The sequence below is a fragment of the Leptonychotes weddellii genome, chromosome 10, assembly GCF_054177405.1.
Source record: "Leptonychotes weddellii isolate Sample4059 chromosome 10, ASM5417740v2, whole genome shotgun sequence".
NCBI classification, from domain to species: domain Eukaryota; kingdom Metazoa; phylum Chordata; class Mammalia; order Carnivora; family Phocidae; genus Leptonychotes; species Leptonychotes weddellii.
Window position 1 is genome coordinate 58,501,797 of NC_138378.1, and position 25,566 is coordinate 58,527,362.

Below are 25,566 nucleotides of genomic sequence, written 5' to 3' on the forward strand. Positions count from 1 at the left end.
ACTTCTGATCTTTTAGTGGATGTATATCAACTTGCATGTGGGCTGTAAAAAGCTCTAGCCCAGGATTGTACTTTTAGGTTCTGAGGTAAGCAAATACATGTTGCCAGGAGAATATTCCATACCACCTTACTCAGGGATAAGCCTTCACCTTGTGTAGTTCTCAGAAACCAGTAATTAACATTGTCTTTATAAGATGGGCTCTGTCTTTCAGAAATCTTTCTGGGTGGGTGTTGTCATTTTCTTATAAAGCCTGTTTGAACAATATATTTCCAAAAATCTTACAGCATGAGTAAGTATATGAATGTGGCTAAACACTTCAGGTGTCCCCAAAGGTGCCTTCCATACTCTGAAGTACAGAAGACTGGCTTGACATTGGCTGCATTAAGTGGTCACTTTGAATCACCTCAAAAAGCTATGGGACCATTGTTCCAATTCATTGTCTTGCTGACTCTAATGTTTATTGTGTGCTTACTATGTGCTTGCATTTTTCTAGGCACTGGGGATAAGCAATCACAAAACAGCGAATTCCTGTAGAGCATATATAATTGGGGGGGGGGAAGTTGGACAATAAACAGTACAGATATTGTGATGCAATCATTGCTGGGGGTGGGGGCGTGAAGCAATAGAGTGGCAGAAAATGGAAACCTGTTTTAGATAGGTTGGCCAGGGAAGTCCTCTCTGATGAGATGACGTTCTAGCAGAGACCTGAAAGAAGTGAGGAGGCGAGTCACCAAGATCTCCCAGAGGAGGGTGTGTCCAGCAGAGGGAAATGCCAGGGCAGAGGCACTGAAATCTGAGTGTGCTGGGCCTATCAGAGAAATACTGAGGAGGGCAGATGGCTGCTGGGTGGTGGGAGCAGATGAACAGGAGGACGGTTGGGGGAGAGATCAGGGAGGTGGGTGGGTGAGGGAAGCAGATCATGCAGGGCTCTGTGGTCTTGGGGACGGACCTGGATTTTATTCTGAGTGAGACAGGAGACACTAGAAGGTTTGTGCAGGTGAGCAACAGGAACTGGATTACATGTTAAGATGATTACATGGATGTAGACGGGGTTAGTGACAGAAGCAGCATGTGGTTGGGAGGCTATTGCAGTAACCCAGGTGAGAGGTGATGGTGACTAGGAGTGGTTTTGGGGGATGAACTATGGCTGGACACGTCTGAAATACAGAGCCAGCAGTGTGTGTTGATGGATTGGATTGGCTCCCAGTGCGGGGGAAAGAAGGAAACAAAACTGACTCCCGGACTTTTGGCCTGAGCAACTAAAAAAAGGGAGCTGTCTTTTATGGAGAAGAGGAAGAATGTTAGCAGAGAAAATTTGGGGAGAAAGATCAGAAATAAATGCAGGTTTGGGTGTGTTGACTTTGAAATGCCTATCAGACAGACATCCAAGTGGATACACCAGGCAGGAAAGAGGGTTGGGCCAGAGATGGGACATTTAGAGACACTAGTACTTAAAGCTGCAAGACTGGGTAAGACCACCTAAGAGTGAGCATGAAGAGTAGAAGTGATCTGAGCAGTGGGCTTTTAGACTTTAAAGTTTAGAGGTCAGAAAAACGAGGATGATCCGGTAAAGGAGAGGGAGGAAGAGGAGCTAGCTAGACTAAGTGTAATCAGCTGCCTCAAATGCTGCTGATCTTACAAGCTGAGGAGTAAGAATTGGCCATTGAATTTAGTAACGTGGAAATCATCGGTGACGTTGACAGACAACTCAAGTAGGAGTTGGAGACGGTGAGTAGTTGGCTTTTTTGAGGAGCTTTGCTGTAAATAGGAACCATAGGACAGTAGCTGGTGAGGATGAGATCTTTCTAACACCCCTCCCCCTTAAGACCAAAGTCTTGGTCTTGGTCTTAGTAGTGTCTGTAGTTTCCATCTTTTTCGTCATTGTTTTCTTAAATCTGATTGATGTTGACTCTTGCTAAAATTTCCCTTCTCTTCCTCATTGCCAGTACTTCTCAAAAATAATTCCTTGTCAACTCTTCGGTCCCATGTCATCTGAATCTTGCGTTGTTTCAATCAGGTGCTTTGGATGCGCCCGCTTGCGTGCTTCAGAGTTTCCATTAACTGCGTGTGGTGTTGAAGGCATTACACAGCCATTGCTTTAATCGTCTCTTGTTTTGCTGTAAAATTTTTCTTGCTTAGGTTCCACCAGACAATGTTATTTCATGTTGGTATGGAGCCTTCAGATTTTGTTATGAAATTTAGAACTATTATGAACGAGTTACTGGTTTCACAATCTTGTGAACACCCACCAGATTCCTCCAAGTTCCCTGCAGGATGAAAACAACACAGCCATTTATTCAGTAGTTTTTATATTTACCCAACAGTTTTGTACTTTGGTTCTGTGTTACAGTCTGGTGTAATAGCATTCTATGTAAATAGTTGTCCAGTAACTAATACATGAATTTTAATAATACAGAAATACCTGCAGTAGGTACAATCTAGGCAACTGCTAATTTAATGTTTTATTTGCTTAATTCCTTCTTCAGTTTTAAAATAATTAATGATTAAGATAGAAGAATAAACTTCAATTTTAAAGGTCCTATTACTTAAGTACAATAAATATTTCATGTGTGAAGTAACCAAACAAAAACTTCCCAAGCAAAAATATTGTATCTTGCCATACACACTCTGTCTCACTCTTTTATTCTTATTTATTTTCTAGGTTTATTTCTTTGTTTTTAAGTAATCTCCACACCCCACATGGGGCTCAAACTCACAACCCTGAGATTAAGATTCTCATGCCCTTTTGACTGAGCCATTGGGGGAGGGGTCACTGTTTTACTCTTTTAAATTTAAAGACACAAATAGCAACTCCAAATGGTCACGCAGAATGACAAAAATGAGGTAACTCAAGTTTCATTTTTTCATCTTTACGATCATTGTTCGTTGTGAATCGATGGTTTATACCCAGGAATCTGTAATACCAAAGGGAATGAAGACCCGAACTGCACCTGAAGCAAGTTTGAACGACTCTGGACTGTTATGAATTCCCAAAATGAATATGGATATCTGAGTCCACAAGTGTCCTGGGTCCAACTGTATAACTCGGGGTTTCTCAAATTAACTTCTATGTAGACTACAACGTTCATTAAATGCTAAGAAGTTAGTATGTGCTGATTTGATGTTTACATATGTATTATTAAAACTCAACAGTAATTGTAGGAATTGTTTAGAACACTATACCCATAAAGAGTTGGGGGGGCATTTTATCTCAGACATTGCTTTGGATTGCCAGCACGTGGTGATAAGAGCAAGCAGACTAACTTTTAGTCATTTTCATTCTTGTTTGTAGATTTTCTACAGACAACGCACATCTCATTGCTTGCATCCGGGGCTGACCCCTCCCTCTCCCACCTTTGGTCTACCCCTGGGTGGTGGATGTCTGTATGTTGGCAGTGATCCAGGAGCAAAAGGAAAATGGATGGTGCCGAAGACAGAGAGAGAGAGAGAAAATTGCTAGGATCATATCCCATGGGCTGGGTTCTGAGGTGTCAGGGAGGGGCTGATTTGGATAAGGGCATGCACAGTTCGCCCATTGCAATAGGACGGAAGGCAGAGTCTATGGGTACAGATGCGAGTGGGCCTCTTATTTTTTAGTTTCTTTTCCAGAAATGGAATTTCGTTCAGAAGCTTTTCACCCTCCCACAGAGGGTGGGTGTCTCTGACTCCCTTTAAGGGCCCTTTAGGAGGGACTTCAATTTATTTTCTGAAGAGTTGGGTTGTGTATCTCAGTTTATGAGTTCTTTACTAGTAGTAAGGCTTGGATATCAACTGTACTGTCCCAAGTGGGGAAACTCGTGTGATTTTGGAATTGAAGATTATTAACCCCCCTAACAGAACAGTTGTTCTGATTGGGGAAACCCAGTTGGGAACACTGTAGAATTTGCTCTTTTTCTGCTGCCCGTCTCCGAGAGAGACACTGGGGGTCTGTAAGTGGCTGTGTGGGGTGGGAGATGGCCCTGGCAGCCACGTTTGGCCTTTCTGTGGGGCTTTATTTTGATATTTTCACACTGTTCAGACAGAATTCCACCCAAAGGTCCTCAAGTGCCATGAAAAGGACAAGGAAAGAGCATCTTTGAACAGTGGCATTGTTAAATGCCAAGAGCCTGCCTCTCTAGTGGATAATTTTGAGACCTTCTGAAACACTTTTCAAAGGCTTTGCTAAGTACTCATTGTGGAAAAGGACAAATTCTATATTAAACTCACACTGGGACCAGAAGTGGCCTTGGGTAAAATTGTGAACAAGATGATGTTTGTCGCCCTCTTTTTATTGCCCTTTCCCTGTCAGTACATTTCCACCCCCTTCCGGTAAACTTGCTGAAGTCTCTTGGGGTCTTCCTCCTCTCTCCCTCTTTGCCTTCTGTGACTGAGCACCGGGAAAGGATACACATCGGTAACTTCGATCTCGTTCTTCCCGCAGACACGACCTCTGCTGCAGGCTTTGCTTTGCTTTGCTTTCTTTCTTTCTTTTTTTTTTTTTTAAAGATTTTATTTATTTATTTGAGAGCAGGAGAGAGAGAGAGCACAAGCAGGGGGAGGGGCAGAGGGAGAAGCAGGCTCCCCGCTGAGCAGGGAGCCCGACTGTTGGGGCTCGATCCCAGGACTCTGGGATCACAGCCTGAGCTGAAGGCAGATGTTTTATCAACTAAGCCACCCAGGCGCCCCAATTCTTCCTTCCCCCACAGACTTGTAACTGCTCTTCTGCTTCTAGTAGCTGTCCTCCAGTCCAGGCTCCACACTGCAGTCAGTGGGGAGCGCCCGATCTGACACTGACCAGCCAAGCTTAGCTTTGCCTCAACTTGGCTTATTCTCTGTCCTCTGGCCAAACTGACCTGCTCTCATTTCCTCAAAACCCACCATGTCCTCCCTCACGAAGTACTCTCCCTTTATCCCTTCCTTTATCCCTGGCTCGTTCCACAGTTTAAGTTGAGGGGTCCTGCTCCAGGAAGCCTTCCTGATTCTCCCTGTTCAAATTAGGTGCTCCTCATGAGTAATTTTTCGTACTAATCTCATTACATTGTAATTGCTTGCATATTTTTCTTTCCTCTCTCCCCGTCTGGGATTTTGATTGGGGTGCCTCTGCCCACAGTAAATTCCCATTTTCTGGGAAGACACCCAAAGACGGGTGGTGGTAGGTGATTGTTATATCAGTGTTAATGCTATGGTGTCGATCCCTTAGCCAGAGTTTATGACCTCTATGTCGAATAAAAAATATTGAATGAATGAATGGAGATATCACTACTTCTCCTATGGATAGTTCATTTTGGTCCCTATTTTTTTCCGCTACAAATAAGATAGAAATTCTGTTTTATAGCAGTTTAATGATAAAATCAAATCAATAACACTTAATGAATGTTTTCTGTAGTGGAAGTACTATGTTAGGAACTCAGGGGGCATATAAGCATAATAATACACAGCTTCAGTCCTCAAGAAATTAAAAATCTATCACACTTACAAATATACTTTTTCATAATAAACACATATATCTTCAAGGAGTTGAAAAAGTGTTTGTTTTAAAATTTGATTTAATCTTATTTTTAAAAGCCGCTGAAAATTAAGAGGAAGCACCTTTAGGCTTTAACACCTACTCTGTGCCAGGGGTCGTGTTTTTTCGTTTAATACCCGACATCCAATAAAGTGGTATTTTTGGGTGTGAAATGAGTGTATCTGTCTTTTGTTAAACATATTTTGGAACCGTTTGGTAGCTTCAGAAGGCTTTTTTCCTGCATCTGAAACAACACCAGGCACTTAATTTCCTGGACCTGCCCCACAAGGATAAAATGCAGTTCTAAGTTAAAATGAAGAGTTACTGTTCGGTGGGTACAGAGTTTCAGTCTTGCAGTATGAAAAGACTTAGATGGATGGTGGTGATGGTTGTGCAACAATGTGGATGGACTTAATGCTACTGAACTGTGCACTTAAAAATGGTTAAGATGGGAGACACCCAGGGGACTCAGTCAGTCAAGTGTACGACTTTTGGTTTGGGCTCAGGTCATGATCTCAGGGTCGCATGATCAAGCCCCACGTCGGGCTTCTGCGCTCAGCGGGGAATCTGCTTGAGATTCTCTCCCTCTGTGCCACACCCCCACTCATTCACCTGAGCTCTCTCTCTCTCTTCTTCTCTAAAATAAATAAATAAAATCTTTGAAAAAATGGTTAAGATGGCAAATTTTATGGTATGGGTGTTTTACCACAATTAAAAAAAATTAGATCCACCCTAGAGAAGAGAGCCTCCCCTGATCCCTTGATCCCTTGTAACAGTTTTCTTGATGACTAGGTCTCATAAAATTCACCGGTTTTAAGTGTACAACTCGAAGATTTTTAGTGCATTCACAGCATTGTATAACCATCACCCACGATCAATTTTAGAACATTTCCATCTTCCCCCAAAACTTCCTTGAGCCCATCTTCAGTCACTTCTCTTTTTCCTTTTTAAAGATTTTCTTTCTTTATTTGAAAGAGAGAGAGAGAGAGCACACGTGGGGGGTGGGCGGGGAGAGGGAGAAACAGACTCCCTGCTGAGCTCGGAGCCCAACATAGGGCTCCATCCCAGGACCACGAGGTCATGACCTGAGCCAAAGGCAGACGCTTAACCGACTGACCACCCAGGCGTCCCTTCAGTCACTTCCTATTTTCATCCCAGCCCCAGGCAACTGCTAATCTAATTTCAGTCTCTGTATATTTGCTTTTTCTGGACATTTCACATAAATAGATTTGAACAATATAAGTTTTTTGTCTCAGGCTTCTTTAACTTAGTATCATGCTTTTGAGGCTTATCGATATTGTGTATCTATGTTCATACAGGTTCATGCACATATCAGTGCTTCATTCCTTTTTATTGTCAAATAGTATTCCATTGTATGGCTATACCACATTTTATCTTCCTATTTCTCATTTGATGGGCATTTGGGTTTTCCCCACTTTTTTGCTATTATCAACAGTGCTGCTATGAACATTCATGTATCAGTGTTTGTGTGGACATGTTTTCATTTCTCTAGAGTATGAGTGGAATGGCTGGGTCATGTGGTAAATTTATATTTAACTTTTCAAGAAACTGCCAAGCTGTTTTCCAAAGTAGCTGCACCATTTACACTTCTTCACGTTCTTGCCAACGCTAGTCTGTGCCTGTCTTTTTCTGTTTCTTCCCTCTATTTTTTATTTCTCTTTTCTTTTCCTGCCTTCCTGTTGGTTACTTGTGCATTTTTTGTTTTAGAATTCCATTTTGATTTGTCTATAGTATTTTTGAATGTATTTCTTTGTGTAGCTTTTGTTAGTGGTTGCTCTGGGTATTATATTATACATACATAACTTATCCGTCAACATTTTTCCAGTTCCAGTGAATTGAAGAAAACTTATCTTCCTCTATCCTCCTCCATTGATAATAGAATTTGAGAACAATATGAGGCAATGTTATAATTTTTGCCTCAACTGTCAAACACACTCAAAAAGCCCAGAGAAGGAAGTCTATTACATTTAACCATTTTTACTTTTCTTTCTTTTTCTTCCTCCCTCCCTCCTTTCTTTCTTCCTCCCTCCCTCCTTTCTTTTCTCTTTCTTTCTTTTGCTTTCTTTCTTTCTTTCTTCTTTTTCTTTCTTTCTTTCTCTCTCTTCCTTCCCTCCTTCCTTCCTTATATTCTTCCTTTTATCATTTCCTTTCTATTTCAAGAACTTCCTTTAACCATTCTTTTAGGGTAGTTTTGCTGGTGATAAATAATCTTAGTTTCTTTTCATTTGAGAATATTTTGATTTTTTCTTTTTTCCCTGAATGATGTTATCACTGCATTTGGGATAGTGAGTTAACAGTTCTTTCAGCCCACTTTCTTCTGGCCTTTATGATTCCTGACCAGAAAGACTTACATTTCAATTTGTCTGTTTTTCTCTTTGTTGTTCAAATTGGGCTATCGTTCTATTTTCAAGTTCATTGATCCTTTCCTTTGTCCTCTCCATTCTGCTGCTGAGTCTTGGATTGGTTTCCTAGGACTGCCATAACAGACTCCTATGAATTGAGAAACTTGAAATAACAGGAATGAATTGTCCTAGTTTGAAGTTTAGCTAGAAGTTTGAAATCAGGGTGTTGACAGAGGCATACTCCCTCTGAAACCTGTATGGGAGAATTTCTTCCTTGCTTTTTCTAGCTTCTGGTGTTTGCTGACAATCTTTGGTGTTCCTAGTTTATAGGTGCATCCGTCCACTATCGGCCTCGGTTGTCATGTGACTGTTTTCTTTCTGTGTGTCTTTGTCCTTCTCTTAAAAGGATATCTCTTAAAGGATCTTAAGCCATCTGCAATGACTCTATTTCCAAATAAGGTCACATTCTGAGTTACTGGGGTTTGGACTTCCACATACCTTTTTGGGAGATATAATTAACCCATAACAAGCCCATCCATAGAATTTTTTATTTTGGTTATTCTATTTTTTGGTCATAAAATTTCTGTTTGGTTCTTCTTTATATCTTCTATTTCTTTGTGGAGACTTTCCATGTTTTCGTTTTGTGAAATTCATTTCATTTCATTTCATTTCAAAGTGGTCATTAAATTGCTTGCTTAATTGCCCATCAAAACAGTTTTAGGAAGACTGCTTTAAAATCCTTGTCAGAAAATTCCAACACCTTAGTCATCTCTATGTTGGTGTCTCCTGATTGTCTTTTCTCATTCAAGTTGAGATTTTCCTGGATCTTGGTAAGACAGATGATTTTCAGTTGCTTGCTGGACATTTTGGTTATTATGAGACCGAATCTTCTTCAAATTTGTTTTGGCAGGTCTCCTAGGACACCGGGTCAGTGGGGGAAGGTGAGAGTGCCATCTTGCTACTGCCAAGTGGAGGAGAAGGGCCTGGTCTCCTCTCAGCCTCTGTGGACACCCCAGGGGAGGGAGGAGCTCTCGTTACTGTTGGGTCAGGGAGAAGCTCAGGCTCCCCCGCAGGCTACCACTGACATCACCCTGGCTGAGACAGGGAGCGGTGCCTTGCTGCTCCTTCTGACCGGGCCTCCACGGGTGCTGCAAGGGGCAGGTCCCACTATTGCCAACAGAACCTTCTCTGACACAACCCCAGTGGGTGATGGGGATGTCTCATTGTAGCAGGGTGGCCTGCAAGTCCCAGTGTCCCATGGGGTCTCCAGTGACATTGTGGGAATGGCTCTACCTCATTACCTGTGGGCAAGAGTGGAAGTCTAAACTCCTTCCTTTGCCTTCGCTGACAGGGGTGGGGTGGAGCCAATCTTTTCTGTGTGTTTGACTGCAGTGTTGTTTAAGAATTTTCTGTCTTGTTGCCCCTTTCCTGGTCCTTTGGCTAGAAAGAGAAGGGTCTTGTGCTTTTTTTGTCTGTGACCTTTGGTATTTCTGGTTTGCTTACTTCACCAGCACCCAGTTTAGGATACATGAGGCAAAAAGAAAGCCAGGGAATTCACTACTGTGCCATTCTCTGGGTTGTAAAGTCCCTAACTGGGCTGGGCCCTTCTCTCTACCATTCAGGGTCTTCTGATGTTTGTTTTATATATAAAATCCAGAGGTTTGTTTTTTTTTTTAGCTATATTTAGCAGGAGGAATAGGAAGAAGTATGTCTACTCCATGTTTTCCCTGCCTCTCCTGATATTTGAAGCACCTAAGGAAACAATATAGAATATTCAAGATGCTGCCATTTACCTCTTATAAAACGAGACAAATTAGGTAAGAAGAAAAGTACAGTTATTGTGGGAACAAAGCTAGTTTGTTCTAACCAAATCATAGCCTTAAGCTCAGCTTTATTCGTCTTTACTTCTATCTTCTCTAAGTAGAAATTTAGGTTGGAAAATTCACTGGAGACAATGGATATTATCCTTGCTAATATTTCATGTTCATGTATGATTATACATATTGTGATTTAAAGAATGAAAATGGAATCATTTGTTAGCTAGGAAATTACTGAATCCTTATCAGACCGTGATGAGAATGTTGAAAAAGTAGCCATGGGGAAAATTGTGTTTGAAGTCATCCTCCACACTTTCAGTGAGTTAATTATAATCACTAATTTTCATACGTACATAATGTATACATCTCTTTAATAGTAAAATATTTTGAAAGAGGCAGTAATGTGATCATTAAGAGTGTTCCACCAGGGGATAAGGTCACCAGTTGGCCATAGCATTGTGAAACAGTCATTTTAACTGAAATCCTGTTGGAGTGGGAAGGGGGAATTTATTATGGAGAAGCAATATCTGATGTTCAAATAATGTAAGTTGATTTTGGATTACAAAATGGAAAATGTTACAAAAGTACAGAATGTAAATAAATCAGAACTACCAACATTGTAACCATTTCAAAGTTACAAGGTGAGGCAGAGATTATCTGCATTTTCATTTCCTGGAAGATGTGAAGGATGAAACAGGCAGAGAAACACAACACTGCTGAGTTCAGTGCAGTGGTTGCAAAATGTTCAGAAACTAATTATGAATATTTGCTCCCTCAAGCCATATAATTCGTAGACTAACTTGTATTTTTCATTACGGATTAAATATATAATTTAGAGTCTGTACAGTTACTGAAATGCCCTGAATTTGTAGAATTTAATATGTAAAAGGTAATGGTAGTATCACTGAGACCTCCAGGCAAAAATAATGAGAATATACAGAATACAAAGAAATTAATCCAATCATTAGATTTGTTTAAATGTCGCAAAACTGGTGTGTGTTATAAATGAAATATTATGTATTCTAGTCTGTAAACAAAGCACGGGAAAATGAAAATCTGATGCTCTGAATTGTGATGGGCAGCTAGGGAAGAGCTTTGTGCTTTGCTGCAGGTGTAATTTCAAAGAACTGAGTGCTCAAGGAAGGACAAAGGCCTCAGCATTCCTTTTTTATTTTCTATTTACTAACATAAAAAATAGTCACTGAAGATTGCCTCACTGAAGCTCGGGGATCTTGAAATTTCAATTTTAGCATCAAAAGTGTTTTGTGTATGCAACACACTGCCCTGATGGGCTTGAAAAATGGACGAAAGAAATATGACCATTACATGACTATAAGAGTTTGCTTGTTTGATGGTCACCTGGGATCAATGCCACCAAATATCAGTCTTTAAAGATTCTTTTACATACCTGTCAAATGCTTTCATGATTGATGAGGGTATTCAAAAAACTTTAAATGCTGAGATTACAATGAGGGAAAACTAAACCTTCGCTAGTCACAATCCAGTCAGACAATGGGTCCTGTATTAGTTATCTCATGCTGTGTAACAAATTATCCCCAAATTTAAGCTTAAATTGGCATGCATTTATTATCTCACACAGTTTCTCAGGATTGACAATCATGAAGTGCCTAGAGGGTGGTTCTAGTTTAGGGTCTCTCAAAGGAATGCAGCCGAGCTGTCAGTTGGGGCTGCAATAAATAATCTGATCACCCAAAGGGGGAAGGATCGATTTCCAAGGTTACTCGTGTAGTTGTCTACAGACTTCTGATCTTTGCTGGCCATGGGCTTGAGTCTCAGTGCCTTGTCACACAGGCCTCTCCACACGCTACCTGAGTGCCCGAGTGTCCTCACAACATGACCTCCGTTGTCTCCCAAAGTGAGTGATCTGAAGGAATCTCAAGGAAGGAAGCCACAATCAGTTTTAACCTCATTTAAGAGTGATACAACATCACTTCTGCTTTATTCTATTGGCCATCCAGACAAACCATAGTACAATGTGGGAGGGGACAACACAAGGTTGTGAATGCCAGGAGGTGAGGATCACTGTGGGCCATCTTGGATGGTGGCAGCCACAGGTCCAGAGCAGACTTACAACTTGGATTCACCTAGATTTCACCTAGAGGTTAAAGTATACCTCCTCTAAAAGCCATTGTTTATTATTGGGGAAAAATTACATCTGAGTCTACTGGTGACCATCCAGACAGACAACAAGGGGCAAATGGAAAGCTGCTGACATTTCTCTGCCAAAGTTACATAACCTCTCTGTGCCCTGAGTCTACTAAGTATACAAAAGCATTAACAATTCAACTCTAAGTCACACTTTTTATGGGGACTAAGGGCCAAATTTAGTTTCAAAAATACGTATGATCTATAGTATAGCCTTGAGAAAGGTAAAATATATGAAGAAGTAATATAAAAACAATGCGCTGTTAGGTGATTACCAATCATATGCATGTAAGAATAAGGTCTTAAAACTTGACTATGAAAAGTTGGAAAACAAGAGACCTTTCAGGTTTCTTATTTCTCAGCTTGAATAATTTAATTGGATTTTATAATATCAGTAGAAATCAATGACTGCTTTTAGCTTTTCTATTTTGGGTGACAGATAAGTCATTTTGAATACTTCTGGTAGTAAACTGCCAGGTAGAGGTACAATCATTAAAAGTTACTATATAAAATTCTTGGCATTTTGTAAAGGAAATCTCAGATGGTTTTTAATTTCAGAGTCTACTAAAGGGTTTCATATAAATCAGCTGCTTGAAACTCCCAAATCATAAGGTACCTGACCCAGGCAAAGCAAATACAGAGTGGTAGGGCATAAAGAGCTCTAATGAATTTATACATACAAATAAAAAACCAGCCAATTTTAAACTTAATATGATTTTTAAATCATTAAATAACCTAGCCATCTGGTTAAGTCAGGACCTATCTGCAGACTAGAAAGGCTATTTAAAAGGCAGAGTAGTGACAATAGATGACTTTTTCTTAAGACTCCACATTATCTATGCTTAGATTTACTCTCAGTCCTAGTCAAGGTATGCTCCTAAATGCTCTACCTTTCAGGGGGGAAGGGAATTATTGCAGGTCAAGAGATGGTGATTTTTACCTGAGGAGGAAAAGGAGTCTGGGTAGTGCCTGGTGCTGACTTTATTTTAGCAGTCGTTCTCCACCTAAGCTGCGTAATAGAATCAGAGTCTCTGCGGCGAGACTCAGGTGCCAAATGTTTATTAAACTCTCCAGGTGATTTCACTGGAAGGCCAAAGCTGAGAATCTTTGTCTTGGGACAGTGAAACTCATTTCAGCGACCATCAGAATCATCTGGAGAGCATGCTGAAATTACAGAATGCTGGGCCCCATCTCTAGAGCTTCTGATTAGGTAGGTCTGGGGTTGGCCCAATAATTTGCATTTTTAACAGGTTCCCAGATGATGCTGATTTGCTGTCCTACACTTTGAGAATCAATCACAGACGAGTTGGTTTTTGTTATATTTTTACTGGAGTTCAGCTGTGCGCGGGGCGTAGTGGGAGGGGAGAAAATTGGTAGAAGGAGAGGACAGAAGCGGCTAGTCTCCCCACTTCCCTGGCCCAACCCCCCCCCCCTCAAGCTGAAGGTGAACTGGAATCTACCACTGCATTGCGTCCCCCCTATTTTCTCAGTCTTTACTTTACAGACTGAGGAAATAAAGTTTCCTCAGGGGTCCGTTGAACGGTCCAAAGCTGTTTAGATCGCACTTAACCAGCCCAGTTCAGCTGGCTTCTTGGCTCATGCACACCAACCTCTTCCCTCTCTCCGGGGAAGCCTGCTCGGCCCACTAGCTTTCTCTCCTCCCCTGCCCCGCCCCCAGCGTCCCTGCGTAGTTGCGCAGGCAACGTGCAAGGCGTTCAAAGCGAGCGGCCAGGAGGCCTCGGTCGGGCACCGCGTGTCGCGCAGGCGCGAGGGGAGAGGCGCCGGAGCCGCTGTCATGGCCTGCGCCAACCCCGTGGTAAGGAGGACCAGCCCGGCCCCTAGGCCTGTGCTCTGTGTGGAGGGAGGGCTGGTCCAGGTGTCACGGCAGCCCAGTCCTGCACACACATTTTCCCCTCCTGGCCCTTCACAGCCTTTCAGAAACCCTCGCCTTAGTGGCCGCGGCTGTTCTCCTCCGCGCTGGAGGAAGCCGATGAGGACCAGTAGTAGCTCAGCGGGAAGTTGGGATCCGCCCGCTGGGGGAACCACGGCCTCCTCCTCCGCGCGGTCCTCACCGCACTGAGGTTGTCTGGCAGAGGTGGTTAGAGCTGAAGCTCACGTTGACCCTCCCAGTTTCCTGTAGGTTTAGAAAATTCCCGAGTTCAGTTGTACTCCCACTGTAATTCTTACTTTCCCTATGGCCTTTGTTGATTGGGAGCTATATTATTTACCTGAAGTAACAAGTGATGTGATACTTCGTGTGACCCCATGCATGTTTTTTGAGTTCTCTCCTACCCCCATTTCCCCATCCTGAATGCCTAAGTATACACTTGGAATTAAACACAAACCTTGATCTCCTACCCTTACAGTGAGAATTGACGGGCTAAAATGGCACTTGTGAAACGCTCTATCAATTTTAAAAAGCTGAATTAAAGAGAAAAACGAGGAGTCACCTTTATTTTCAGTTCACCTGAACCAACTTCATATTTGGTGAAAGGCAGTGGGCTTGTCCGGGTCTGTTATTTTATGGGTTCCATGTACACATCTGCAGCATAAAAGGGTCCATTTTTAGAGACACGTTATTTCAATGTGTATCCATTTTTTGATAATGTATTTTAAGATATGTAAAATACTCAGGCTTGAATATAATTTTACCCTGTGTACCATTTTATCTGATGGTGAACTTTACGGAGGGCTGTGTGTGTTTTCTTTTAAAAAAGAAGAGGTTAAGATGTACTTCCTGGACTATACATAGTTCTAATGAAGGTAACAGGGAAAGGGTATAAAGTCTAACCTTAGTTCCAGAAGAGGAAGTATGTTCAATACCTATTTTGCTTTTGAAAAATTGTGTTCTGATGGTTTATTTTTGACAGCTGCTTTTATACTCTGAGGGTGGATCTTAAGGAAGTTTTTAGCTCTAGGAGTTTTTTCCTCTTGCTGTAAATGTGATCCAGCTAGCTGGGATGAACACTGAAGTAGCACTTTAGTATGCCTTTATCAGGGTAAACTGAGAAGAAGCAACTAATCTAGGGCACTTAATCTTAATGGATAGGCCTGTGAATAACATGTTACTGATTGGCCTATTCAGAAGCTTACCCAGGATCTTTAGAGGGATTACTTTTAAGCCTAACTACTCTTGGTGTGAGCAGGAGTATTTATAGAGTGTTTACTGGGTAGTATGAAAGAGCAGTCCTAGAATGCCACAGTTTTTATTGCCAAATCTTGTGGAAGGGTATGGTTCATTGATGCTCTGTTTACGTTCTGTTAGGAATCCATTTTGGTGCAGTAGTACTTTTGCTTGACAGTGGTTCACTATAGTTTTTGGACTACCTGTATTTTGGAAGGGGGATAGTCTTTGGTTACTCTATTGTAAGTGCTTGTCTCAATCTTATGGCTTGCAACTTAGTCACATATGTGGAAGTAATATAGTGAACTCTAAAAACTCCTTTGGCCTCTTTGAGAAAAAAGTAAGTTGAAGACAGTAGGTTCGTTTCCACCTGCCTTAAATGAATTTATTCTAAGCGAAATAAGTCAATCAGAGAAAGACAATTATCATATGATCTCACTCATGTGGAATTTATGAAACAAAACAGAGGATCAGAGGGGAAGAGAGGAAAAAATAAAACAAATGAAACCAGAGAGGGAGACAAACCAGAAGAGACTTGTAATCATAGGAAACAAACTGAGGGTTGCCGGAGGGGAGGGGTGGGGGATGGGGTAACTGGATGATGGACATTAAGGAGGGCATGTGATGTAATAAGCACTGGGTGTGATACACAACTGATGAATCACTGACCTCTACCTCTGAAACTGGTAATACATTATATGTCAGTTAGTTGAATTTAAATAAAAAAATAAAAGGAGGGGGAAGTTAAATTCTTTTTTTTTTTTTTTAAAGATTTTATTTATTTATTTGACACAGAGAGAGACAGTGAGAGAGGGAACACAAGCAGGGGGAGTGGGAGAGGGAGAAGCAGGCTCCCCGCTGAGCAGGGAGCCCGATGTGGGGCTAATGCAGGGCTCGATCCCAGGACCCTGGGATCAGGACCTGAGCCAAAGGCAGACGCCCAATGACTGAGCCACCCAGGCATCCCGGAAGGTTAAATTCTGACAGAAAAACCAAGTAACTGTAACCTACCATCTTGATGAATTATTATCTCATATTTGATTGTAGTTCTGTAAGTCAGCCTTGTAGATAGCCTGAGACTATGGGTCAGAATTTATGGACAGCTGAGACTATACTGGGAGTAGATTGAACTTAGTAAAATCCTTATGGTGGTTTTTCTTTAAACCATAAGAAAGTATACACTGTATGTACACTGAATACATTCAAGCTTGAGAGTTTAAAATGTTAACAATTGCTTTTTTGTAGCCTAAACTCTACAAATCTGTAATTGAAGATGTAATTGAAGGAGTGCGGGATCTATTTGCTGAAGAAGGTATAGAGGAACAAGTTTTAAAAGACTTGAAGCAGGTTTGTAGACAATACAAGTTGCCCTTTCTGTTTTTTTTTTTAATTTTTTTTTTAATTTTATTTATTTTTGAGAGAGAGAGAATGACAGAGAGAGAGAATGAGAGGGGTGAGGGTCAGAGGGAGAAGCAGACTCCCCGCTGAGCAGGGAGCCCGATGTGGGACTCGATCCTGGGACTCCAGGATCATGACCTGAGCCGAAGGCAGTCGCCTAACCAACTGAGCCACCCAGGTGCCCCATCCCTTTCTGTTTTCTCAAAAAACTGATAAATTACAGTTTTAACCCCTTAATTATAGTTTAATGTTTACCCATTCATTGTGCCATCAGCTGACATTTTATTATAAAGTTAAAGACCTAGATATCCCATTTTTTTTTTTTTAACAAACTTTTTTTTCTCCACAGCTCTGGGAAACAAAGGTTTTGCAGTCTAAAGCAACGGAGGACTTCTTCAGAAATAGCGTCCATTCACCTGTGTTCACCCTTCAGTTGCCAAACAGCTTGCACCAAACATTGCAGTCATCAACAGGTTGGATATAGCTAGTAAATTAGTACTATTGTGGTCTTCAGAACAAATTCTCATTTGTGGTGGCTTTATATTAGACAGGGTAATGTTCTTAAGGTGAGAGGGCTTGGACCTCAAAACCATTACTATTAAATGAACACAGAATAAGCCGTCATCCCATAATTATTGGCGACAAAATTAGGTTATTCAAGCTAGCTTTTCAAAATATTAAAGTCCACAAGGATGACCAAGTGTTACTTCAGAGGAACAAGTTACATTGTTTGTGCTATTGGGAGTACCCACTAGTTATTTCAGAGAATTTGATTGGGTTGAGTCAAGGAGTAACCCAGCCACCGTTGCTGAAAAAGCAGAGGGAAAGATGGGTGGTTGCATGCTTGTGCATTCTTTATCTTTCTCTTGCTTGTTGTATATATTATAAATCTGTTATTGTATTGGAAGCAAAATGGAGAGTTAACAAGAATATGGAGATTATTCAGGCTACTTCACGGTTTGGATATTACATAATGATGGCTAGAAATTAACCCTGCGTACTTTTCATTTCTTGGACTTGAAACTTCTGCTTTTGAGGGAAATAATTTTCCATATTATGTGTATCAATTTAAACTGGAAAAAAGTGACTAAGAAAAAAAAATGATACTGTGCTATCTTTCTAGCGTTTATTCCTTCTTTTCTGATTCTTAACAATTTTTATGCTATCCTAATGTGTGTGTGTGTGTGTGTGTGTGTGTGTATGTATGTCTACATCCAGCACACACACACAGGTTATATTTGGTTTAGTTGAAGTAGATTAATGTCTGCCAGAAGTGAGGGTAGATTTTGGATTGGATTGTCAGTAATAACTAGGCTGTTCATTGCACACTTGGGAAGATTCAAAGGTAAATCACATGGGCCAAGGTGAAGAGAAAATAGTAAGGAGGCTAGTATCTTGTTTATTACAAAAGAAGAGAATTTAAGTGTGGCTGCAATTATAACTTAAAAAAAGAAATAAGTTAACAATGAATATTGAATTACCAGACTTAACTTTTATCTAATGTTAACGCTTATAAAGTATAACTTTGCTCTATAAGAATTAGCCACAGCAGTTTTAATTACTAAGTTGACACACTGAAACATTTTACATCAGTTTCTAGAGTTTTGGTTATGCCTTTGTTTTTAACTTAACTATTTTATTAAGTCATCCCTTTTATTTCTCTATTTAAATAACATTTTTTCTTTATTGAAGAACTTTAAAGAATTTTTTTTTTTTAAACCTTGGAGTGACTTGGAGGGTGGCCAGTGTGGAGGAATGAAAGACTAGACTGTTTTTTATCAAAAGCAGTTAACACTGCCCAGGTTCTTTGTCATTCAAAATTGCAATACTTGATTTTGCCGCAAGATGGTAATATTACCAGTGATTTAAATCACAAAATAGTCTTGCAACTAATATGTCTAGCTGGCTTTCATTCTGTACTGTATTCTTATTTTCTTTCTTGGAAGTTAGAATAATAGAAATAATTCCATTTAAACAAGACAGTTTTTATTCTTTTCTACATCATTTATAATGAAAAGGTTTAGGAGGCAGTACATGTATCCTTTAAAAACGCATTACAGGCCTTGTTTTTATCCCTCTTCATTTCTAGGTTCCCTATAATAAGATTCTTGAAGTAAATAGCCTCATAAAATTGAAGTACTTCTTAATTATATCTTCTCATTGTAGGCTTTTGAAAGCCTGATTAAAATAACCTAAACTAACTTCTACAGCCTTTTTATCTCTTGATAACAAGTTCAAATTAAATCTACAATGGAGTAAGTTATTTGCCTTTGTTCTATCTTTAAAGCTTTTGCCCTGTCATATTTTCTTTGACTCTATTATCCATTTGCTTAATAATTTCCTGTATCTTCAGTTCACTTTTTTTTTTTTGGGGGGGGGTCTCAGGACCCCTTTACACTCCTAAAACTTGAGGACCTTGAAGAGCTTTCTTTTATGTGGGTTGTTAAGTATCTATCATATTAGAGATTAAAGCTGAGAAATTTAAAAAATGTTTTATAAATTCAAAAAATTCATTATATGTTAACATAATAACATATATTTGTTAAAAGTAACTATTTTCCAGGGGGCGCCTGGGTGGCTCAGTCATTAAGCGTCTGCCTTTGGCTCAGGTCATGATCCCGGGGTCCTGGGATCGAGCCCCGCATCGGGCTCCCTGCTCGGCGGGAAGCCTGCTTCTCCCTCTCCCACTCCCCCTGCTTGTGTTCCCTCTCTCGCTGTGTCTTTCTCTGTCAAAAAAAAAAACAAAACTATTTTCCAGAACAAAAAGTATTTAATGAGAGGAGTGGCATTGTTTTTCTTTTCTGTAAATCTTTTTAATGTCTGGCTTAATACAAGGCAGCTGGATTCTCATATCTATTTCTAAATTCAATCTGTTGTGATACGTAGTTTTGGCTAAAGTATATGAAGAAAATCTACCCTTCCACAGGTGTATAATTGGAAAAAGAGGGGTATTTTAATAGCAATTTCAGGTAACTTGATACTATACTAAAACTCAACAAGTGGTAGTTTCTGAGAGCTTAGTTACAAGGTGGAATCTGAAACTTAATCAGTGGACTTTTTGTAATGTTAAAGTTCACTGGTGTGTCTTGCACTTTGAAGGACTCCTTAACCTGTGTGTGATTTTTGTAACATACGTTAGTTATTTGGAAAATATTGTTTCACTCAGTTACGCACTTGACACTTTCATTATACAAGATAAAAAAATACTATTAATATCACCACACATTTCATCAGAAAAGTATTGGGAAGCTATCAGGCTCACTGTGGTGGATATAAAGTTTACAAAATTAAGATTTTTAGTTGAAAGCTTGAATTTTACCATTGCCAAATAAAGACTGTCAGTTTGTTTTTCTTGAAGTGATGGGCACACTTGGTTCATTTAAAAAAAAAAAAAATGACTGCCAAAGAGACATGTCTGAATAACCATAGTTTGTGTCACTTATTCTTTCAAGTAAAAATAGTGTTTCTTGAAGAGGTGAGGTCAGCTCTCAACTTAAATAACAGCACCAGTCCTTTTCCATATACTTCCTTGTGTATCTGTATGCTGCAGAAATGCTTTGTGTTCTTCCCATTTCATCCCACATTATTAAGAGGAAGTATCTTTGAGGGTTGAAATTTCATAAAAATAATTCTTTATGGTTACATTCAGGACCTTCTTTAGTGAAACTGTTTTATTGTTGCTGTTTTTTTTTTCTCTTTTTTACTGTGAGTGAGCGGTGATGGAGAACAAATAAACTGACCACTAGTCAGGTTTGGTAATACTGCCTTAATTCATGCTAAGGTGCCTTCACTTTTTTTTTTTTTTTTAAGATTTTATTTATTTATTTGACAGAGACACAGCAAGAGAGGGAACACAGGCAGGGGGAGGGGGACCGGGAGGTAGAGGGGGAGAAGCAGGCTTCCCACTGAGCAGGGAGCACGATATGGGGCTTGATCCCAGGACCCTGGGATCATGACCTGAGCCACCCAGGTGCCCCAATTACTTTTTTTATAATTTTTTTAAAGTAGGCTCTACACCCAGCATGGAGCCCAACACAGGGCTTGAACTGATGGCCCTGAGATCAGGACCTGAGCTGAGATCAAGAGTCAAATGCTTAGGGCACCTGGGTGGCTCAGTCTGTTGAGCCTCCGCCTCTTGGTTTCGGCTCAGGTCATGATCTTGGGGTCCTGGGATGGAGCCCTTCATCGGGCTCTGTGCTCAGTGGCGAGTCTGCTTGAGATTGTCTCTCTTCCTCTCCTCCTTCCCCCTTTGGTGCACATGCAGTCTCTCTCTAAAAAATAAAATCTTTAAAAAAAAGAAGTTGGAGATTTAACTGATTGAGCCACCCAGGAGCCCCAAGGTCCCTTCACTTTTACTCATCAGTGCTCTGCACTGTAAGCGCAAATGTCAAAGAACAAAAAAATTGAGAAGTGAAAAAATAATTTTTATTGTCTTGGTATTATAAAAATATTTTGACCTTGTGAACACATTGAAAGGGTCTCATGGACCCCTGGGGGTTTGCAAGAACTGCTATTCTATTCTTAGGGTGATTACATATAGTTTATAATCCACTTTTTGAAAAAGACGTAATGTTTTTAGAACTTTACATTCACAACAAATTTAAGAAAAGGTACAAAGATTTCTCATATGCCTCTTGCCCCCATTCATGCATAGTCTCTTCAGTTATCAACATCCCCCACCAGAGGGGTACATTTGCTACAATGAACCTACATTGACATACCATAAACACCCAAAGTCCATAGTTTGTTACTGTTCTTGGTGTTGTATATACTATGTGTTTATGCAAATTTATAATGACTTGTATCCATCATTACAGTATCATACAGGGTATTTTCACTGTCCTAGAAATCTTCTGTGCTCCTCCTATTCATTCTTTCCTACCACACCAACTCAGGGCAACCATTGGTACTTTTATTGTCTCCATAGTTTTACCTTTTCAGAATGTCCTATAGTTGGAATCAATCATGTAGTATCTAGCCTTTTCAGATTGGCTTATTTTACTTAGTAATATGGTGTTAGGATTCCCTCATATCTTTTTGTGGCTTGATAGCTCATTTCTTTTCAACACTGAATAATATTCCATTGTCTGGATGTGCCAGTTTATTTAATTGTTCACCTACAGTTTGCCAAGTTTTGGCAGTTAGGAATAAAGCTGCTGTGTGGAGGTTTATGTGTGGATGTAAGTTTTCAACTACCAAGGAGAGTGACTACTGGGTTGTATGCTTAGTTTTGTAAGGAACCACCGAATTGTGTTTAAAAGTGACTGTGCCATTTCACATTCCCACAAGCAATGAGTGAGAGTTCCTGTTGCTCCACATCCTTGCCAACATTAGGTGTTATCAGTGTTCTGGATTTTGTCCATTTTAATAGGGATGTAGTGGTATCTCATTGTTTTAATTTGCATTTTCTTGATGACTTATGATGTGGAGCATATTATATGATTATTTGCCATTTATATCTTCTTTGACAAAGTGTCTTTTAAGGTCTTTGGCCCATTATTTAATTGGGTTGTTATGGTTGAGTTTTAAGAATTCTTTGTGTATTTTGGATAACAGCCTATTATCACATATGTCTTTTGCAACATTTTTTTCCAACCTGTGTCTTTTCATATTATCCTGATGTTTTTTTGAAAGGAGTTTTAAATTTTAATAAAACCCAGCTTATCAGTTATTTCTTTCATGGATTGTACCTTTGGTGTTGAATCTAAAGTTATTGCCACACTCATGGTCATCTAGATTTTCTTCTATCTTCTAGGAATTTTGTAGTTTCGCATTTTACATTTAGGTCTGATCTATGTTTAGTCATTTGTTTTTGAAGGGTGTAAAGTTTATGTCTAGTTTCATGTTTTTTGCATTGGATAGCCAGTTCAGCCATTTGTTGAAGAGACTATCTTTGTGCCATTGTATTGCCTTGGTTTCTGTGTTAAAGATCAGGTTGACTATGTTATATGGGTCACTTTCTTGGCTCTCTGTTCTGTTCCATTGATGTATTTGTCTGTTCTTTCACCAGGTAACACTGTCTTGATTACTGCAGCTTTCTAGTAAGTCTTGAAGTGGGGTAGTGTCAGTCCTCCAACTTTTTCCTCCTTGATTATGACACTGGCTCTTCTGGGTCTTTTGCCTATAATCCACTTTTGAGAGAGAAATGGGATTTCATTAATAATAACCTCAGAATAGTAGGTGTAAACTAGGACCGTCCTGGGTTAACTGGGACATGGAGTCACTTTGTCTATGATTGTCCTATTTCTAGAGCAATTCAAATCTGTGTTATTTGGTCTTCATGTCACATAGTTTTTTGATGAAACTATCATCAGTCATTGTGGGAGCAAGAAAGGGAAGAATAGGAATTTTGAGAGGTTTGTGATACCTTTCATCTTTGAGCATTCAAACTCCTTCAGATACAAACTATATGTCCAGTTCTTGAATTTAGATCTGGTGAAGATTTCAGCAATGCTGTTGGTTCTTGATGTAATTTGAGGAATATTCAATTTGGTTATCAGAGATGGGCATATGTTAATGAGTAGCCACAAAGAATATTGACCAGTCTTTGCACCTCTTGAGTCATGTGACTTGGATATTAAGATTTGTAATGGTTTAAAGCAGGACCAGGAATGGTGAAGTTAGTAACTGCCTTTAATGTAGCAAAGACTTCTTGTTGTATAGGAAAAAAATAGCCTTGTAAATGTTATTATGTAACATTATCTCTTTCTTAATTTACACTTATTAAATTACATTTGTGGGATTGAATTCTTTCTATATCGTAAAGCTATTGTTTGTGAAATTTAATATTTCTAGAATATATACATGAAGACCAAAATTCTAACACTATTAGTTTTTTTTTTTTTAATTTTATTTATTTATTTGACAGAGAGAGACACAGTGAGAGAGGGAACATAAGCAGGGGGAGTGGGGGAGGGAGAAGCAGGCTTCCCGCCGAGCAGGGAGCCCGATGTGGGACTCAATCCCAGGATCCTGGGATCAGGACCTGAGCTGAAGGCAGACGCTTAACGACTGAGCCACCCAGGCGCCCTCTAACACTACTAGTTTAAGTAAAGACACATATTCAGTTAAAAGTTAATTGGTTATTGAAACCATCTTGAATATTTTAAAAAGCGTGTTTCAGGCACATATAATGGTATATATAATTTGTGAAAGTATGCAAATGGTGCATTTAGTATCAAAATTAAGTAGGAGCTGCATGAAACTTCACTATAAAACTGTTCAATGCTTTTACTCTGATGACTATAAAGAAACTCTTAAACTCTTATAGCTCTATTTGATTTATATAAGATTAGAGAATTATCCTTTAGGATTTATTGCAAGGTATTTAAAAGAGGAGGGTTGTTGCTATTTTTCCTCAAGAAATTCATTTAACTGCTTTGGACAGCGTGTTAACAGATTTTTATTTCCTCTCCGGCTATGGCTTCAGCTGTACTAGCTTAAGCTTCGCTCACTTCAGCTAATTAAGACTAATACCCTTGTGTTCCTGCCACACCAGTTCTTTCTAATTTAGCCTTTCTAAAAGAATGCCTGTTAATAAGCAAAGCCATAGATGAACAGAGGATAAAAATAATTTTCTGCTACATTAATCATCAGTCTCTGTAGCTTCACTTCTGTTGTTCTAACGTGGGAAGAATGGTTAGTTTAAAAAAAATATTTGCTCTTCCTAGTGACTTGTTCATGATGGAGCCACTTTAGTGTCAAGCAAATTTTTGGGACAATTTAATGTGGTATGTGAAAAAACACCATAATAAACATTACATTTAATATTATATGTGCTGCATAAACACGCTAAAACATTCTCTTTTTTATTAAAAGGCAAAATGATACTATCATAGTCATGTTCAGCTAGGTAAAATGAACCTTGAGGTAAACTTTAAGGTTACATTGATCGACTGAGGTCTTTCTACTATAGTTACTATTTGTTCTTTACACTTATTTTTTAATGCTTCCCTTTCCAACCATTAGGTCAATGTTTTAGCTGTATTATAAACAAAGAGATAGCATAGAAAATTGGTAGGTAATAAAAGATATGTGAGGTTGCAACTTTAATGCAGGTTGGGGTGGTCTTTTCCTAGGAATTTGTTCTCGTAATTTTTTTAGTAGTCATACTTGTTTCATGCAAAGACTTGTGGGGACGTGTTCTTACTCATTTATTCCTAAAACTGTGTAGTTGTGCTGGCTTAGTTGGCTAAAGTATTGTAAATAACTTTTTCATGAAATGAATGAATTGGAAATTCTTTTGAGCCTATAAAATTTAGAATGGTTTATGTTGGGTTACATTCTTTGCTCAATAGTACAGTCTTTGGGAAATGTGCTACTTGAATAAATACTACTTTTTCTCCCCTATCAAAAGTTGTAATGGACATCTAGTGCTACACTGACTTAATAAAAATAACCTAGGTATTTTCTTACGGATTTGGATTTCTGTATATGTTATACTTTGTAACAATGAAATATTTTCTTTCGGTACTTAAAACAGGTTAGTTGTAAAATCTTTATCTGAAGTTTTTGGGGAAAAATATAATTAAATTCATTTATCTCACTTGCAGTTAGGAAGTTTAGAATTCACCATGGTCAGACATGTTAGTGATGGAAAACATTTTTTTTTAAATTTTATTTTATTATGTTAATCACCATACATTACATCATTAGTTTTTGATGTAGTGTTCCATGATTCATTGTTTGTGTGTAACACCCAAGCTATACTTAGCAGTTTTATTAAACTGGCAAATTGTAACGAATGTATAATGTTTATTTTGTTTTCTATACAGCATCATTAGTTATTCCTGCTGGTAGACCTCTTCCCAGTTTTACTACAGCAGAACTGGTATGTAGCCTATTTGATATATATTTTTAAGTATATGCCTTACTTTCAGTGAATGGTAGCAGGAGGCTGGGCATAGATGTAATTCGTAATCCCCCATTTGAATGAGAAAAGATATAGTAAGGGATGGGGAGACAGGAATAACTTCTAAAACATACATGTTGCAAAAACTGAGGAGTTTCAGAATTGACATTTTCTTTACCAACTTTTCCTGTCTTCCAGAGCAGTTGTTAGCAGTAGTATCTATAAATACTATTGTTAGTATCTACAAGTTCAGGAAATTTCTGAAGTTAAATTCTATGGAGTTTTAATACATGGTATAATGTTATATACTAGGTAGACCCTAAATAGATGATGTTGATACTTTCTGATTTTTTTTTTTTTTT

The 25,566-nt window shown here is 39.3% G+C and overlaps 1 protein-coding gene across 1 annotated transcript in view; it reads left to right on the plus strand.

Annotated features, from left to right (window-relative positions):
- Positions 1-13,361: 13,361 nt before the first annotated feature.
- GTF2A1L (general transcription factor IIA subunit 1 like) overlaps positions 13,362-25,566 on the plus strand; it is a 24,933-nt gene continuing 12,728 nt past the window's right edge. The window contains exons 1-4 of the mRNA XM_081832311.1: positions 13,362-13,647; positions 16,201-16,302; positions 16,703-16,826; positions 25,128-25,183. Coding sequence (XP_081688437.1) covers positions 13,627-13,647; positions 16,201-16,302; positions 16,703-16,826; positions 25,128-25,183 — 303 coding nt within the window. The 5' untranslated portion in view covers positions 13,362-13,626. The remainder of the gene's footprint in view (positions 13,648-16,200; positions 16,303-16,702; positions 16,827-25,127; positions 25,184-25,566) is intronic.